General features: G+C 37.5%; 2 protein-coding genes across 2 annotated transcripts in view; one reads left to right on the forward strand and one right to left on the reverse strand.

The window, feature by feature from the left end:
• erfl3 (Ets2 repressor factor like 3) overlaps positions 1-10,085 on the reverse strand; it is a 51,902-nt gene extending 41,817 nt beyond the window's left edge. Inside the window, exon 1 of the mRNA XM_056241863.1 lies at positions 9,522-10,085. Within this exon, the coding sequence (XP_056097838.1) occupies positions 9,522-9,543 (22 nt within the window). The 5' untranslated portion in view covers positions 9,544-10,085. The remainder of the gene's footprint in view (positions 1-9,521) is intronic.
• The window catches only part of rabac1 (Rab acceptor 1 (prenylated)), a 197,104-nt gene that overhangs the window by 79,207 nt on the left and 101,273 nt on the right, over positions 1-16,624 (forward strand). The window lies entirely within an intron of this gene.

Here is a 16,624-nt window from a genome sequence, read left to right on the forward strand (position 1 = left end):
GTCTTATAATGACATTTTCAGGAATACATATGGAAATGTGTCGAAAAAGTCATGGAAAAGTATTGGTTAAAATGTGTATGAACCCTGGTAATGTGAATCCTTGGTCTGCATGAAGACCTCATCATTGGAAGGTATATTGTTTATTTTTTTTATGTTATTAAATTTAATTCGAAAGTTTCAGTGAATCTCTTATTTCTTCAAGCTTCAGGATATCCCTTACACTGGCAACATCTGCAAAAACTACATATCGTGATAAGAATCGAGATCGATCAATATGGAAAAACATATCGTGATAAAACATTTTTCCATATCGCCCAGCCCTATGCGAGGGTATAGGACATCCTCTGCTCGCAGCTCTGAAAACCTTTTCCACCTGTCTTCCATCCAGGCCTTCATATGATTATCAGTACTTAGTGCACAGGTGCACATGCACACACTCGCCTGCTCATATCCAATACGTTACACGCACACACACAGACCATCCCTTGACTAAACACATACACACCCTAACCGATGAATTAGAAAGTGAGTGCCGTAAATGCCAGTGACAAACTGGTTCAAAGTTTTTAAAAAAAAACTCCAGTAAGCTCTTGAACAGGTCTAAACACATGAAAAGAAGAACAGAAACAGAGAGAGAGAGAGAGAGAGAGAGAGAGAGAGAGAGAGAGAGAGAGAGAGAGAGAGAGAGAGAGAGAGAGAGAGAGAGAGAGAGAGAGAGAACGGGGTACGGAGGAGAGGGGGTGGGGTGGGGTGTTAAAGTGGCGCCAGACAGCATTTGAATTCCCGGCAGTTGACTGACCACACAAACACATACAGGTTTAGTGTGAGTGTAATGTGTATATAATGAATAAAAGTGTGTGCGCGCTGACTTTCATTATTATTTGAATTTGAATAGCATTATCACAAACTCAATACACTGTTACATTTACCTAACTAGCTAAATGAGGTCATACCACAGAAAATCTATTGTTTTCATATTAAGCTAATCACTACAAACTAGCCCTATTGCTACTGCTAAAAGAAAACTTTTCACAGTTCTAAAATGTAAAAAAAAAAAAAAAACATTATTTAGCTTACTTTAAAAAAGAAAAAAAATGTCTTACATTTTTTCTTTGTTTTTCTATCACTGTGAAGACTTTCTATTGACATTCATTGATTTCATTATGAGTTAATAATATGTATTATAGTTTTTATTTATACTATTAAAATCATTAAAATATATAATACTAAACCAAATACTTTTTCTTTCTTTATTTTTATAAACCTATTTTTACAATTTAACTATCGGTATCCTTAAAAAGGGGCATCTGAGCCACACAATGTAGGCAAAACCTGACCTACTCACACCTTGTAGCAGCACAACAACAAAAACCGACACGTTTTAACAGTCACCCAGGGATTCACGGGGAGTGAATCAAAGGTGGATAACAAAGAAAAAGGAAACCGTCTCACATATATAGAGTGTATTGTGAGCAAAACACACCTAATCTTATCTGAAGAGCTTATGATCAGCACTTAACATCAGTTAACATCTCAACGTCACTGGACGCTGCACTCAGAAAAACACACATACGCACAATGCAGGTGTTGCACTGAGTCATGCTCATGACAATGCAGCCTCTGTAAACTACCTGTATTACATTTCTCTCTCCCAACACACACACACACACACATACACAGAGCAACATTCTTCCACAGCAGGCTGAATTTCATCAGGTTGAAGCACAGAAGCTCCTGATGACAGTCTGGACCCAAAACACACAATCCAACAGGAGCTTACCGCTAATGAGCAGCACAAAACGTCTCGGGGAAAACAACTACAATGTGACAGAGGGAAACACAGTCCAAAACACAGTTGAAGCTTTAATCTTACTGAGAAAAAGATTTCAAATCATGTTAAAAGACTGACATGACCTAAAAGTTAAACGTGTGTGTGTGTGTGTGTGTGTGTGTGTGTGTGTGTGTGTGTGTGTGTGTGTGTGTGTGTGTGTGTGTGTGTGTGTGAGCCGCATCTGTAGAACGCTATCTGTGTTCAAAACAAGGTCTGAAGCATCCGTGTTCAGAAATGCCTAAAGAAGCGAGCTTTTCCAAGAATGTGATTCGATGTGTGAGAGTTAGTGCTTGAGTAAATGAGTGTGTGTGTTTGGCAGAATGCTTTTCCTGGAATGAGTAATGCCACACAGGCTGCAGTGATTTAAGCTTTGAGCAGGAATGTGGGAGGTCCACGTTTTTTCTGCAAAACAAACCAGTGTGAGAGCATGTGTGTCAGCGTTAACAAGAGTGAGTGTTTGCTCAACCATGAGAAGATTGCCCCATTATCGGTTGTCAATGGCACGTCCATCAATATCAACACTTTGTCCATTATTTAAAATCAATGAACATGGCTCACTATATATGTAGTGTACAGGAAAGAGTCTCTTCTGCAGCGTCCTAAATGAGTGGAAACAGATGTCCAAAATCTCTTTGCACAGTGCAATTATGTGCAAGTCTAATAAAAGGCTAATGGAGGTTTTCTCTGAAAGTGTAATGGAAAGCTGCAGTATTGAAGTGTAAACAGTGGTCGGAAAGAGGTGTTTAAAATCAGCAGAAAAGGTCGCTTAACCTTTAGTTTTTCAATAAAACGCACACATTAACATTCACAAACACAGAATTTCATAAAAAATCATTCATTAAAAAGTATTTTATCCTGATTTTTGAATGAATTGTATTACTCAGGCTAGCTATTATTCTGTGCAGTCTTGGGAATCTTTTTATGTTGATCCCGGAAGTGCAGCCAAAGAAGTGATTGCTAGTAAGCGTTTAGATGTTGAAGCAGATTTTTTTAGATTAGTTCAACTGAGAAATTAAATAAAGAAAGGTAAAGTGACAGGACTAAGGGTATGTTTTCACGACAACGATGTAGTATGTACTAAAAAAAAACTTGCCAAAATAATGCCCGTTCACACAGATCTGCGAAATGACTAAAAAGGCTGTGTTTTGCATGCCAAGTCAGTAGTTGGCGATGTCACTTTGTCAAGAAACACCCCGCGAACACGTAATACGCATGCGTGGATTGCACTTTGAAACCCGTTTTCAAAAAGCTTGCATTTGCAGGCCCCCAAACCGCTGTTGTCGAGTAAATAAACGGCCGAAACGCTTAAAGTTTTCCTTTTCAGTTGAAACCGGTGTCGTGTTCACTAGCTTAAATCAAAGTAACTGCACTTGGTTTAGAGTATGTTCTAAACCAAGTGCAGTTACTTTGTTTTAAGCTAGTGAACCAGGGTTTTACTAAATGTATCAATAAAGACACATGTTTAAATGCCATGGGATGGCATAAACAATTAACAATAATTCAGTATCATCAGCATTGATAGTGATATAATGTAAAATCATTTGTTGTGATATTTAAAAAAAAATTACCTTAATTTTTTTCTTAAACATTTATGAGAGAAGATGGACAAAAACTATTTCTTTAAGTATGGTTTGCTACAAATAGTCAATGGCTTTATTTTATTATACAGAATATGTGATCAGCCATCATAACTGTTTAAGAGGCCAGACTAGAAAACCCATGAAAAAATAAAAAGTTAAGGTACATAAAAAAGACCATACACATTTGTTTAAAGTATGATAATCCTACAATATTATGTGTATTTTTCTCATATTCATTTTTACTGTGAGTGATTCACCACTTTCATAAAACTTGCCTCACTATGCAGTAAAAGGGTGATTTTTGTTTAATTTTTTTTTATTAGTGCTATATATGTCTAGAGAAAACCGGGGAAAGGGCTGCGGCATTCGCTAAAAAGATAGCGATACTTCAACATCCATAATGCACTGGGCTCGATCCGACTGTCTGTGTGCAGGGATACATGACATAGTAACAATACAACCCTGTTTGAAAATCGACAAAATTATCCTTACAATGATCAATTGGTTTGTGCTTGAATGGAAACCAAAAGGCACTGATGAGAATAAACCCAAAAATAAGCCTAACCCTGACAGATTTACAAGCTTTCATATAGGCCTCTGAGAGCATCTTCAGTGGTTTGTCATGTTAATGAACATCCTACTGAAGGCTCTTCGGATATGTGAGGTATGCTATTGTGAAAGACATGCAAATATCCAACCACATAATAGAGCATCGGTTAAACTATTCTTTCTGCACAACACTTCAATCATCAACTTGATCTTTTGTTCTAGAAAACTGGGTACAAAGAGAGAATGCACCAAACTCACATTTGCCTTGGTATGATTAACATTCTCCAGATGCTCGTAGGGGAAGAACAGAACAGAAGGGAAGGAAAGTGAGAGCGATGACATTTGACCTCACTAACTAAAGCGAACCGGAACCTTAATCAAATATTGTAAATCTGTAGTACTTCTGATTTGAAGAAATGGGGAATTACACAGAAGAATTTAGGAAATTAGATAAGGAAATGAAACCAGGCTGACGTGGTTCATGCGCTACTCTTGAGTATCATATGCGGTTGAGGAGATGGAATCAGGCCCTCATGCCATTGGCTGCGTGGCATGTGACCAACGGGGGCAGGGGCGTGTTGTGGAATGCAGGGTTAAGGGGTGCAGCTATGAAAGGTCATGAGGTCAGGGTCATATCACACACACTCACACGTTCCCCCCTCCCCCCGATCATACACAGGGGCCTCTGTGCTGCTGTCAGTCCATAAATGACTCCAACACATGGACGCTCTCGCTCGTATTCTACGCTGCCCCCGTAACCCACTGACATGGCAAACACACACAAACCACTGTGCTCCCCTGATGGTGGACACACCATTATTGTTCTCCAGGGGTAAAAACAAACAAAATACTATTCAACCCCTAAGGACCTCGTTCATCCCTAGAAATACACCATCCGTACACTTCCAGTGAAACATTTATTCCCAATGCTCCCAAATCGAGGTACAAGTTGTCCCAAGGCGAGCAGTGTAAGAATAAAAAAGTACAAACTGTATCGCTGCAGTGTTTAATACAGTCTCACACATCAATGTCAATGAAAAATCCTGCCAATGTGTGTGACATTTACAGGCGTTCCATTTGTGTACAGAGAAATAGCATGACGGAGCAACCGTTTGATGGGCCTGATGGGAAACCAGGCAGTGCGGAAAATACAAAACACGCTGGCTTGCTGATTGTCTCGAACAAACACAAGCACATGCTGCCGAACAGGATACATAAGCATGTAAACACAGAGAGGTGCCTGCTGATGTTGAACTGGTTCCAGAGAGACCTGAAAGACTGAGGCGGCTGCATAACACTGACTAAAATAGAGCACATGGTCTCCTGTGTGACAATGTGAACGAGCGATAAAAGGCTGCTAATTATTCCAAATTAACAATCTATTACAACTACAAGAAAACCGGCTAACAGTGAGCATGACAATGACACACTCACAAAAACATAAGCAAAACACAAACTGAGCCAGGATTTGATATTAACTAGGTCAGTTTAGGTCAGATCAGGTCAAAATGTGATTAGTTTTGATTAGTGGTCGACCGATATATCGCCACAGCCCTTTTTTTTTTTAAATATTGGCATTGGCCGATACGTTTTTCTAATTGGCCGATGTGTTAGAAGCGGGACTTTTATTTTGACGGGTGGCGCTGAGATTGCCTGAGAACGGCAGCGTCTGATCACACAGTGCTCACATTATCCGTCTTCATTAGTTTAAACTTTATAGTCTCTGTTTAACAGTCATATCTAATATGTTATTAGGTAAAACTGTTAAACAAAGAAAGTAAACGGTATGCGAAAAAAATATAGCGTTTGCTTTTATATTATTAGTAACAGGCAAACAATAGGCTATAATACTTTCTCATTTACCGTCAATATTTAGCAAACATGCAGCATTATTTTAATGATTTATTTTAAAAATGTATTTCATATTTATTTACAATTTATTAAATATTAATTAAAATAAATATAAATTATGTATAGGCTTTATATTGGCCACACTGCTCTCTAAGATATCGGCATCGGCCATCAAAAAACCAATATCGGTCGGACACTAGTTTTGATATAGCCTGATTTTATTTATGCAACATTAGAATTAGAATATGATTGGGCGAGCGGAGTTCTTTACGATGGACGGAGTATTTGAATTATTCACTCAACCGATTCATTCAACAACACTGATTGACCCAGGAACAAAACAAGGGACTGTGTTTATGAGGACGTCATTGAATCATTCAGTCAACTGATTTGCTTAAACATTGATTCATACAAAAATTAAACACCACTACTGTTAGACAAAACTGGCATTGGCAATATTGTCTAAATGTATTATCTTCTTGTTTATTATCACACTCGAGATTGGGCAGACAATCTGCTGATATAGTTCTTAATATTTTATTCTAGCACTGATTAGCTAGATTAATCACATAAAATAGTTGATATCAAATAGATGATATTAATTTATTTTATGGTTAATAGCTTGTTTAATTATTCAGACTGAACATGTATTTTAATTAATTGATTAAAGTAAACTTAATTTAAGGATGCCACAGACAGTGTATATGACCTCAAAGATGAAAAATAATAATATTGAATACATTTCTGACACTGATGGGTAAAACTTATCTCTATGAGAAATAAGGCAATATTACATATTAAAGCTGCAATCTTAACCACTGACTCTTCACTAGCGACAATCTCATGAGACAGCGCACAAATTACAGAGTTAGTCTATTCAGGATAATGCCGTACTAAATACACACTGAGGCCTGATGGGTAGACCATAGTTGAACCACAGACACTTTCAGATGTTACAGAGAAAATGAGATCAGCCAGGGTCAGCTAATGCCTGTTTGTGCAGACACACACCACCCGGAAAAGAAAAAAAGTCTGAAGAGGTGCGCATCATTCTCTGAATTCATGCAAAGTGGCAGTCAGAGAGTGAGGAAGTGATAAGAGCAGTGTCTCATATCTAATGTGATTCATGTGGCGAGAGCTTTTTTGATGCTTTCGATAGTGTCAGTGTTAAGGACTGACAGACACACACATGACTTTTATCAGGATGCACACCATACTGACGCTGCCATCACCTCCTGTTCTCATAACAAACCACGGCTTTCAGAGAAAATGCTCTCTCAACGAAATGCAATACGAATTTATACCGCTGTGGGTGTTTGCAGGTAAGAACACAGACTGAAAAGATACTAAAATCTGATAGAGAATGAAGCACTTGGAAACCACATCCTATACTCAGTACTGTATCTTCGTCTCACTCACTTGCTCGTTCGCTCTCTTGCATACTCAGCAGCTGAGTTCACCTCGTAACTATCGAGGTCAGAATGTGGCCTGCACAGCCGTAGACTGATAAAACCACAAGGTGCTTGTAGTAGTTATTGCCACCTGACTTAAAGCAACATTGCATCCAGTCTCTGCATTTAATTACTGACGTTCAAATTCATAAAGTCAACATACAAATTCGCATCGTCTGTGGATTTAAGATGTGTGACACGATTTAGGTCTATTAGAGAAGGTCAAGAGGTCACCGTTAAACCTTCATAAAATTTTGACTTTACACACCTTGCTTAATTAAAAATGTACTCCATATAGGGCACTCCACTCCAAGTTTGGACGATGTTGTCTAAACGAATCACAGCTGAAAGTGAAATGTGGTTTTCATGTGTTGACATTGGCATCAGAGCACATATAGAAATTATGAGGTAATATGTTTCTTTCAGGCCCTTCCCAAAAAATTACGTTGAAATGAATTTGAAGGAATGATCCTTGCAGGTTTGTGGGACACATTCTGGGCTAATCAGCACTATTTACATGGCTATTTAAAATGACTAGCACTATAGTGAGTTTAAATGCACACACAGGCAACCAAGTGAGCAGTCTTAGGACTATAAGTATTATTATTTATTAATATTATTAAAGAAATTGCTTTAGCTAGGCTAAACCTGGCTTTCAGTTTCTGAAAATGCAAGTTTGGCACTAGACTAAAGGGATTTGAGATATAATAATTTGTATTTTGCCATGATATCACCGTCATTCACTAAATTAAAAGATTATACACAAAAGTAATTGCAATTTACAGCACTGCATAATACAAAAATTTGGGGTCGAGGGAAAAAACACAAGCTTAACTTATAAGGGAGGGGAGGGGAGGGCAGGGTTTATAAAAGTGAAAGTGACCATGACGTGCTGCTCAGACTTCACACAGAGCACGATGAACTTCATAAAGCCCAGTCTACAACGCATCTCGCGCGCACACTTTTGTTTATGACGTCGCGCGCTCGAGTGTTGATGGAATGTAATAGTTAAAATCCGTTAAACTTAGAGCAACGTGGGTGGCGGGGTACAACCGCTGAGAAAATCGTGATGTGAGAGAATTTGTTGTGATTGAGAGAGAGAGAGAGAGAGAGAGAGAGAGAGAGAGAGAGAAGGGGAGAGTGTGAGTGTCTCAACATGGATTCCCAAACATGCCACAATAGGCCTCCTGAACACGGCTACTGAAACTTCCTGTAGTTGGCGGGACAGTAACAACTTCACAAGTACATACTGGACAAGTGGATACATGTTAAAAAATGAATACTTACGGCAAGTATGCTAACAGTGATTAAAGTGAATTCAAACTACTGGAAAGCATTCATCATAAAAGTAGGCGATACAACACCTAAAGGGAAATTAGTGCGCAGCTCTGTATTATTAGGCTTCGCTGCAATTTACAAGCTTTAAGGCCTGCCTAGAAGCAGGGCCGACTGTAAAGTGGTCTAGTCGTAAACCAAGTAGTGAAAACTTTTATTAAATACCCTGGTGGAAAAGCGGGGCTTCCATTTTGAATGTGCCATGCTACTGGTTCAAAGCTCGCGCTTGAGCTGCACACAGCTGGCACGCGCAGAGTGCACGGAGGAACATTTTAGGGGAGAAAACTCTTTAACATTTTGTGGGGGATTCACAACATCGATTTCGACATATTTCAACGAACGACAAAAGTACAAGCTGCTGTTTTAAAGTACCGGTAGTAGCCATTCAACAGGTTTAGTGCGTTTTGCGCTGACAGGACTGAAAGAAACAGTAGGCTAATGAAGCGTTCATTAGGTTTGAATGTAACTATTTAAAGTAAAACCGCAAACTTGAGGACTTGTTAACATTAGAACTACTAGAATGGACACGCTGAGCTCGACTAATTATCTAGAGTAGGCTAGAGTATACTTTAGGTTATTTAAATGAATGGACAATTAACCGCATTATTAATTATAAGTGAAAACTGCCTTTCAAGCTCACGAGTTACAAATATATTAGATGAACCTGATAATGTAAAAATAGAAATCAGTATTAAATCAGTTGGTATGTCAGAGTAATAAGCCCTGGAAAAACAGTCAACTTTTCTAAAAAAAGAAGAAAAAAAAGAAGTAAGTTGTAAGTAAAGTCAGTTGTCAGTTTACTATCAGTTTTGACACTTAATGATACATAAGGCTGATGTAAAATCCGTACTTTTGATGCACTGGCTCAACAAACTCACAAGTCAAAGAAGTTGTGGCAGCACTAATGAATGCCTGGTAACTTACCCGAGTCCCCCGGGGTTTTCATGGTGAAAGTTATCTGCCCCTAACACACAGCAAGCTGGGTTAAGTTGTCAGTTCAGCGGTGGCGAGACTCGGCCTCTCCCGCTCCCCCGTCTCCAAAAGGCCAAACTTTTGTCCAATGTTCAGCACTCTTGTTGCTCCCGTCCTACTATATCTGCCCTCTTTACACGATTCCTCCAAACCCCCCGAACGACAGCGCTGAGTTTGGAAAGCGGCTCAGTACTTCCACTGGCGCGACGGGACGGGGTGCAACTGAGTTCCGAAACAGCGCTTTCCCGTCTGTCCCGGGAGCGATCGATACAATCCCAACACGGCAGAAAAGCAGCACTCAGTGTCTCTCTGTTACATATGCGCGCTCTTGTGCCCAGTTGATGATTTTCGCAACATTTTATCCTTGTGTTAGTTTGTCATCTGCTCTCCCGAGGCTCGCCATTCGCAGTATATCAGTCAGTTTCCCATTCTCTCTTTCACACCGACTTTTTTTCCTTCCTCCACTGAAACTACTCGCTGTCTCCTCCCCCCCATCTCTCTCTCTCTCTCTCTCTCTCTCTCTCTCTCCTCCCTCTCTCGGGTGTCGTGTTTCGCTCGCTGCTGCCGCACGGGGCCGCCCACACGGTCGGGGGAAGGAGGGGAATGGGGCGGGAGGGGTGCCCGGGCATTGGCTGAGTCACGCCCCCTCACCACGAGCGGGGCTGGCGTCACTGCAGCACGAGGCGTCGTTATGGAGACCGCCATAGCCACTGTCCGTGATGACATCACATCCGCGTCCTACGAGCTGCAGAGAACTTGAAATTCAGCGTCATCGTCCCAGTGAACGTCAGCAACAAGTGTTTTTCGAGTTAATTAGCCCTCTTACTCTTTCATTTAATGATAATTGTCTACCCCCATCGAGAGGTAATAGTGCAATAATGATTTCCGGAATTTATCCCGCAAGATCAAAGACTGAACTCTAAGGGCCACTCAAACATGTTCTATCAAAACAAAATGTCAAAAATTATGTATCAACAGATGTATTATGGAAACGTTTTATACGTGTAATGGTATATATATATATATATATATATATATATATATATATATATATATACATAATTTCATGATCATTCATTTTGACGTGAATCAAGACGTTTTATGATAGGGTTATTTCTACATTTGACCTGAATACAAATTTTTCTAAAATCAGTGATGATAGTTTATTTTTAAAAGATCTCGACACAGTCATAAGGGATCCTTTTCTCGGGAGTCTCCACACTTACTTTGATTTGCCGCATAAAGAGTTTTTTAATCGTTTTTTCAAACAAAATTGCTCCACACACACACACACACAAAAAGAAAAGTTTTTTTATTTAATTCAGAGACTGAAAATATGTATTTATAGAAGTGTATTCAAGTCATTTTCTGTTTAAATTTACATTAATAAAAAATATATATATTATAACATATATATAGATAAGAGTTTAATAGATACAGGTAAAGAACGAGCCATACATATTTTCAGAATAATTTCATGAAACTACATTTCATCCATGGCTCCCAGGAATGGCATCTACACTGAAAAAAAAAGTGTGTTGGATTTACATGATTTGATAGTGTACATCGGTCCCACATAAACCAATTAAGTTACACAAACATAATTTATTCATGTAACTTCAACATCATGGAATTAAGTCATTTTAAGTTAACCAATTAAGTTGTTTCAAAGTGAATTTTAAAATGCTCCCTGATTGGGTAATTCCGGTATTCAAATTCATATTCATTTATCCAATGAAGATTTAATGTATTTTAGCATCACACAACTCACTTTCTAGTAAATAGCAAGCATTTAGCTACCTATAGTACTTATTAGCATCCTAAATGCTAAGGTGTACATGCACCTTCAGCAACAGCAGTTGCTATAATCACAGTTGAATCGGTCCACAGCCTAACCAAATGCTCCACTCTTCTCCACAATGGTAACCAATGGTAAATGTAATTTAAATGGTTCTAATAATTCCAATGTAATTGAACATTAAACACAATTACACACTAACTTTTTCTCATTTTCTCAAAAAAATATAAAATAACACTTCATTTCAACATTTATTCTCTCGTAATTCAGACATATGCAAAGCATGCTGGGAATTAACATGCACCGCCCAGTTTCAGTTAATGCAACACAAATCATTCATGTAATCCAACACAAATGGATTAAGTAAACTTAAATTGTATATATTTAAGCAGATTGGACACAATCAAATTAAGTTTGGACAAAATGTAAAGCAATTGTGTTGCTTAAGCTAATTTTAATTAAGCAATTTGAACAAGCAGCAAAAATCATTTTTTTTTCAGTGTATAGGCAACTGGGAAGATGAGAAGTATTAAAGAGTTAGTTCACCCAAAAATTAAACTTGTCATCATTTACTCACCCTCAAGTTGTTCCAAACCCGTAAAACTTACATTCATCTTCGGAACACAAATGAATATTTTATGAAATCTGAGAGCTTTCTGTCCCTCCATTGACAGCTACGCAACTACCACTTTGATGCTTCAAAAAGTTCATAAAGAGAGTTTGTAAAACTAATCCATATGAATTGAGTGGTTTAGTCTAAATTTTATGAAGAGACATATTCATATTGATTAGTTTTACGATCTCTTTATGAGCTTTTATAAGCGTCAAAGTGGTAGTTGCGTATAGCTGTCAACGGAGGGACAGAAAGCTCTCAGATTTCATTAAATATATCGTAATGTGTGTTCCAAAGATGAACAAAAGTCTTATGGGTTTGAAATGACATGAGGGTGAGTAATTAATGATAGAATTGTCCCTTTAAATATTCAATCAGAAACACATAACATGACCTTCCTCATTTTCTTCCTCTATTTTCTTTCCAATGATTAGATGAAGATTACAAGTAAAACAGAATTGCATGGCCTATTGACCACAATCCATTGAATTCTGCTGGCACGTGCATGAGTCTGAGAGAGAATGAGAATATTGCAGTGGCACTGCCAGTGTGAGAAAGTGTGTATGTATGTTTGTTTCCTGTATGATTTGAATGTGATCCATCTGCTCAAGCATATACATCCTGTTTTAAAGCTAAGCACCTGAACCATAAAAGGACCCCCTTCCCTCCCTCATGAAAAGTTTTTGAGTAAATGTGGTGTCTCTCATGCGCAGTGTAGCATGTCTCCTGTTCTAGATTAGCACATCCTACTGCTAGAAAACAAGGGACTGAGGAGGGTTGGCACAAAATATATTTAAAGTTGCCCCACGTAATATTATCCATCCTTAAAACGTGGGTTTTTTTTTTTTCATTTTGAGAAAAAATATATAAATATATATATATATATAAATATATATCAGATGACCAGCCATATTCTTCTCACCTAATTGCAGTAATCCCCATCATTAGACACTTTTTTTTAACAGAATTCATTAATAATGGCTAATTGTGAATAATCTTTAATAATGTTGCTTCTCATGAATCTGCATTTTTTCCACTAGGCGTCACTATAAATCCAAGATGACTGTCATATCAGCCAGGCTAACATAAAATATTTGTGAGAATAGCACACTGCTGCATTTTTTTTTTTTTTTTTTACAATTCATCAAATTAGTGATGGAAAGGTAAAGAGAAGACTGACATGATGGCCTGTGTTTTATGAGCCTTAACCTGATCATTTGCCCTTTCCTTTGAGAGGAAACCGCTGTTATGTGCTATGAGCTGTTACGCGTGTTAGCGGTTCTCATGATTGTGCTTCTTGTTGTTATTTGTGCTAGTCAGGCTGTAGAGTGTCAGCAGGCATTTCTGGTCACAGGAAACAGACGTACCTCAGATAAGCATCTCTGCTCCATAATGTTTCTGCTGCTGCTGCAGTCCGTGTGTGTGTGTGTGTGTTTTGGAAATATCCAGTGCTGTCACATCTGTCCGAGACACCCCCTGTTTTCTTTCCCCTAGGAAAGAAAACAAGAGCAGTTACTGGGATGGGCAATTTCCTTTGGCCACAGAGACAATAAATACAGTCTATTGTATTTACACACAATTTCTTCATATTTTTTTCATTTCCTCTGTCTCACACTCTTCTACTTCTCTCTTCACCTGTCTATCTCTGTTTCTGAGTTTGCTGAAATGTCTTCAACAGTATTTGCAAGTTGAAGGGAGTTTTAAAAAAGATGGAGGGATGCTCATATCATTAATAAAATAGGGAAGTTAAACACAAAAACAAACAAAATCTTATCTCTCTGCCAAAGCACAATACATCCTATTCATCCTTGTACTGTTTCCTTCACTTGTATTATCCATCCACACCATTATTTAGCACCATCAACCTTCTCTTCCTCCACATCCTCCGCTCTCCTAAATCTTTGTGTCGAATCTGTTACAGTATAAACTCAAGGTTATCCGTTTCTCAGAAAGGTTCCTTACTCTTCTCGTTCTCATACGTTATGTGTTTATGTTGACACACAATGTGCCTTCACCTCCGCAGTTGTGTTTATGTTCAGGTATTACCAACTGCACTTTCACCAAGTCTACCGGCTTCCACAAACATGGAAAAAGCTGAAGTGAGAAACATTTAGCACTAGTCAAAAGTTTGGATTCACCAACTCTATTGTATATTTGTGCTATACTATGGAAGCCGTTTCCGCCTCAGCGCAAACATTATTTTTAAAGAATTTATTAATCTTAATGTAATTTCTACATTTACTAATACATTTTTAAATTAAAAGTTATATTTGTTAAAGTCCCCCTGTGGTGAAAATCAAGCTTTGAATGTTGTTTATATGTCTATGTGGTGTTTTAAATATGCTTTAAGACAAACCATGTCCAAATGCATAAGTCAACACCATTGCTGAGTATTTTCTCAGTGAAACAGTGACAGTCTCAATCCTTGTAACCAATCATGTCAATGTGTGATCACGAGTGTATCTTTGAGCTGGTGCCAGTGAGTGGAGGCGGGGCTAATTTGCATATTCATAGAACCGCGTATACTAAATGAGGCAAAGAGTGCAGAGTTACATTCAAGTTATTTTAAGGCATGAAGACTTTTTTTCAAGGAAAAAAAAACGTTTAAATATGTCATTTTGGTGATCAAAGAGGGATAAAAATGATTGACCTGAGCTAACATGAACTAACAATGAACAATTGTATTTTTTATTAACTAACATTAACAAAGAATATATAATATGAATAAATACTGTAATAAATTAATTGCTAATTGTTAGTTAATTTTAGTTAATGTATTAACTTATGATAACTAATGGGACCTTATTGTAAAGTATTACTAGTGATTGTGAGATTAAGTTTAAAATTCGAAATAATGCAAGATATGGCACATGTTCTGTGAAATGGCCTTGTCAGTGTTGTTTCATTGTTTAATGTAATGCTGTGATTTCATTGTTTAATGTAATGCTGTGATTTTCTCTCATGTGACTCATGCAGTTGCAGCATTATGGGGACCCCCCCCCCCAGCTCAATTTCCCTGTTGTTCTTTATGAGATGATCAGCATTTAAAATCGGAGTGACAGACAGATGCTGGAGTGATACAGTGCTTTCCAACACCCTTGCACCGTTCAGCCGCTCTTCCTCCCTCTGTTTTGCTGCTAATGAAGGTATATTTTCTCACAATACTAAGTCATGTCCCGAGTGACACCGCTTGTTCTCAGAAATTAGAGCTCTGATGGGTGTTTAAAAATATACATAGCATTGCACACTCATAAGACCCATGAGTGCTTTTGCACTATCAAGGTAAAAGAGAGAGTACTCTGTTTAAGAGGGCCTCATTGTTACTCTTTATCTTTTGGCCTCCTGGTGGAGTGAAGCACACAAATGTGATATATCTGTTAGACTGAGCAAGAGAGAGTGAAGTGATTCCTCAAAAACAAGGGATGGAAGGAGAGGCCAACGCTTTAAAAATTAGATTGGTAGAATTCAATTCACGAAATAGAAAACTTTACAAAACAAGTAATGTTTAATTATGAAAAATGTAATTGCTGCATATAGCAAATATTTCAAATAATTTTAATTCTGTTTTGTTTTGTTTTTATGTGGGAAGAACAAATGTCAAATTCTATTTAAGTATACTGGACATCACATCAAATATTAAATATAATTTTTTTAATCAATGTTGCATAATAAAAACAAGAACAACACATTTCCTGTGTCTACTGCATATAAAATCTTGACCTAACTAATCAAGAATAATATAAATATTAATAATGAAATTAATAATAAAAAATTAATAAAAATGAAGTAAAATCTGACTAAAATAATTAATAATATATGTTTAATACCATAATTAGTCATTTTTTTAACATAATATTGTCATTAAATGAGTGATAAACGACATGTATTTAATGTTTTTTTATGAAGCAGCTTACACATCAAAGGGGTGGTATAATGCCCTTTTCACAAGATGTAAAATAAATCTCTGATGTCCCTCTGATGAGTGTGTACGTGAAGTTTTAGCTCAAAATACCCCACAAATATTTTTATATAGCATGTTAAAATTGTCACTTATTAAGGGTGAGCAAAAACACACCGTTTTTGTGTGTGTCCCTTTAAATGCAAATGAGCTGCTGCTTCCGGCACAGAGGGCGGAGCTTCAAGAGCTTTGTTTACCTCACACAGACAAACACTGAAAATTTCACAAACGTTTAGCCTTTTATGTTCAAATAAACATGGAGAGACTCAAGAAGAAGTGACAACATGTAGACACAATTTCTGAATGGTTAGTACATTTATGTAGCTTATGTGTAGTTATCTTCTAGTCATTGATTAGCATATTCTGTCTTGATAATCTATAAATTGGGGGTGGGGTTTATGTAAATTTTAGGGTTCGTGATGTTTGCTTTGAACTTTGAGTGTAACTTTGCAGATGTTGTATATGCTCAAACAAGCAACATTACACACTAACTAAAGTTAGAAAAGTGAAATCATAACCACCCCTTTAATGTTAGACTCGTTGTGATTATTTCACCATGCAATGTGTGTAATATTTTGCTGTAAAATGCTGCTCAGTGAGTGCAAATGTCGAGTACATTGGACATCCAATATTTACTTGACATTGTTGCTTGAAAAAATCGATATTTTTTTGCATTTTATTTAAAT

This window comes from Rhinichthys klamathensis, unplaced genomic scaffold (assembly GCF_029890125.1).
Source record: "Rhinichthys klamathensis goyatoka isolate OS25496 unplaced genomic scaffold, OSU_Roscu_1.1 h1tg000679l_1, whole genome shotgun sequence".
In the NCBI taxonomy this organism is placed as follows: domain Eukaryota; kingdom Metazoa; phylum Chordata; class Actinopteri; order Cypriniformes; family Leuciscidae; genus Rhinichthys; species Rhinichthys klamathensis.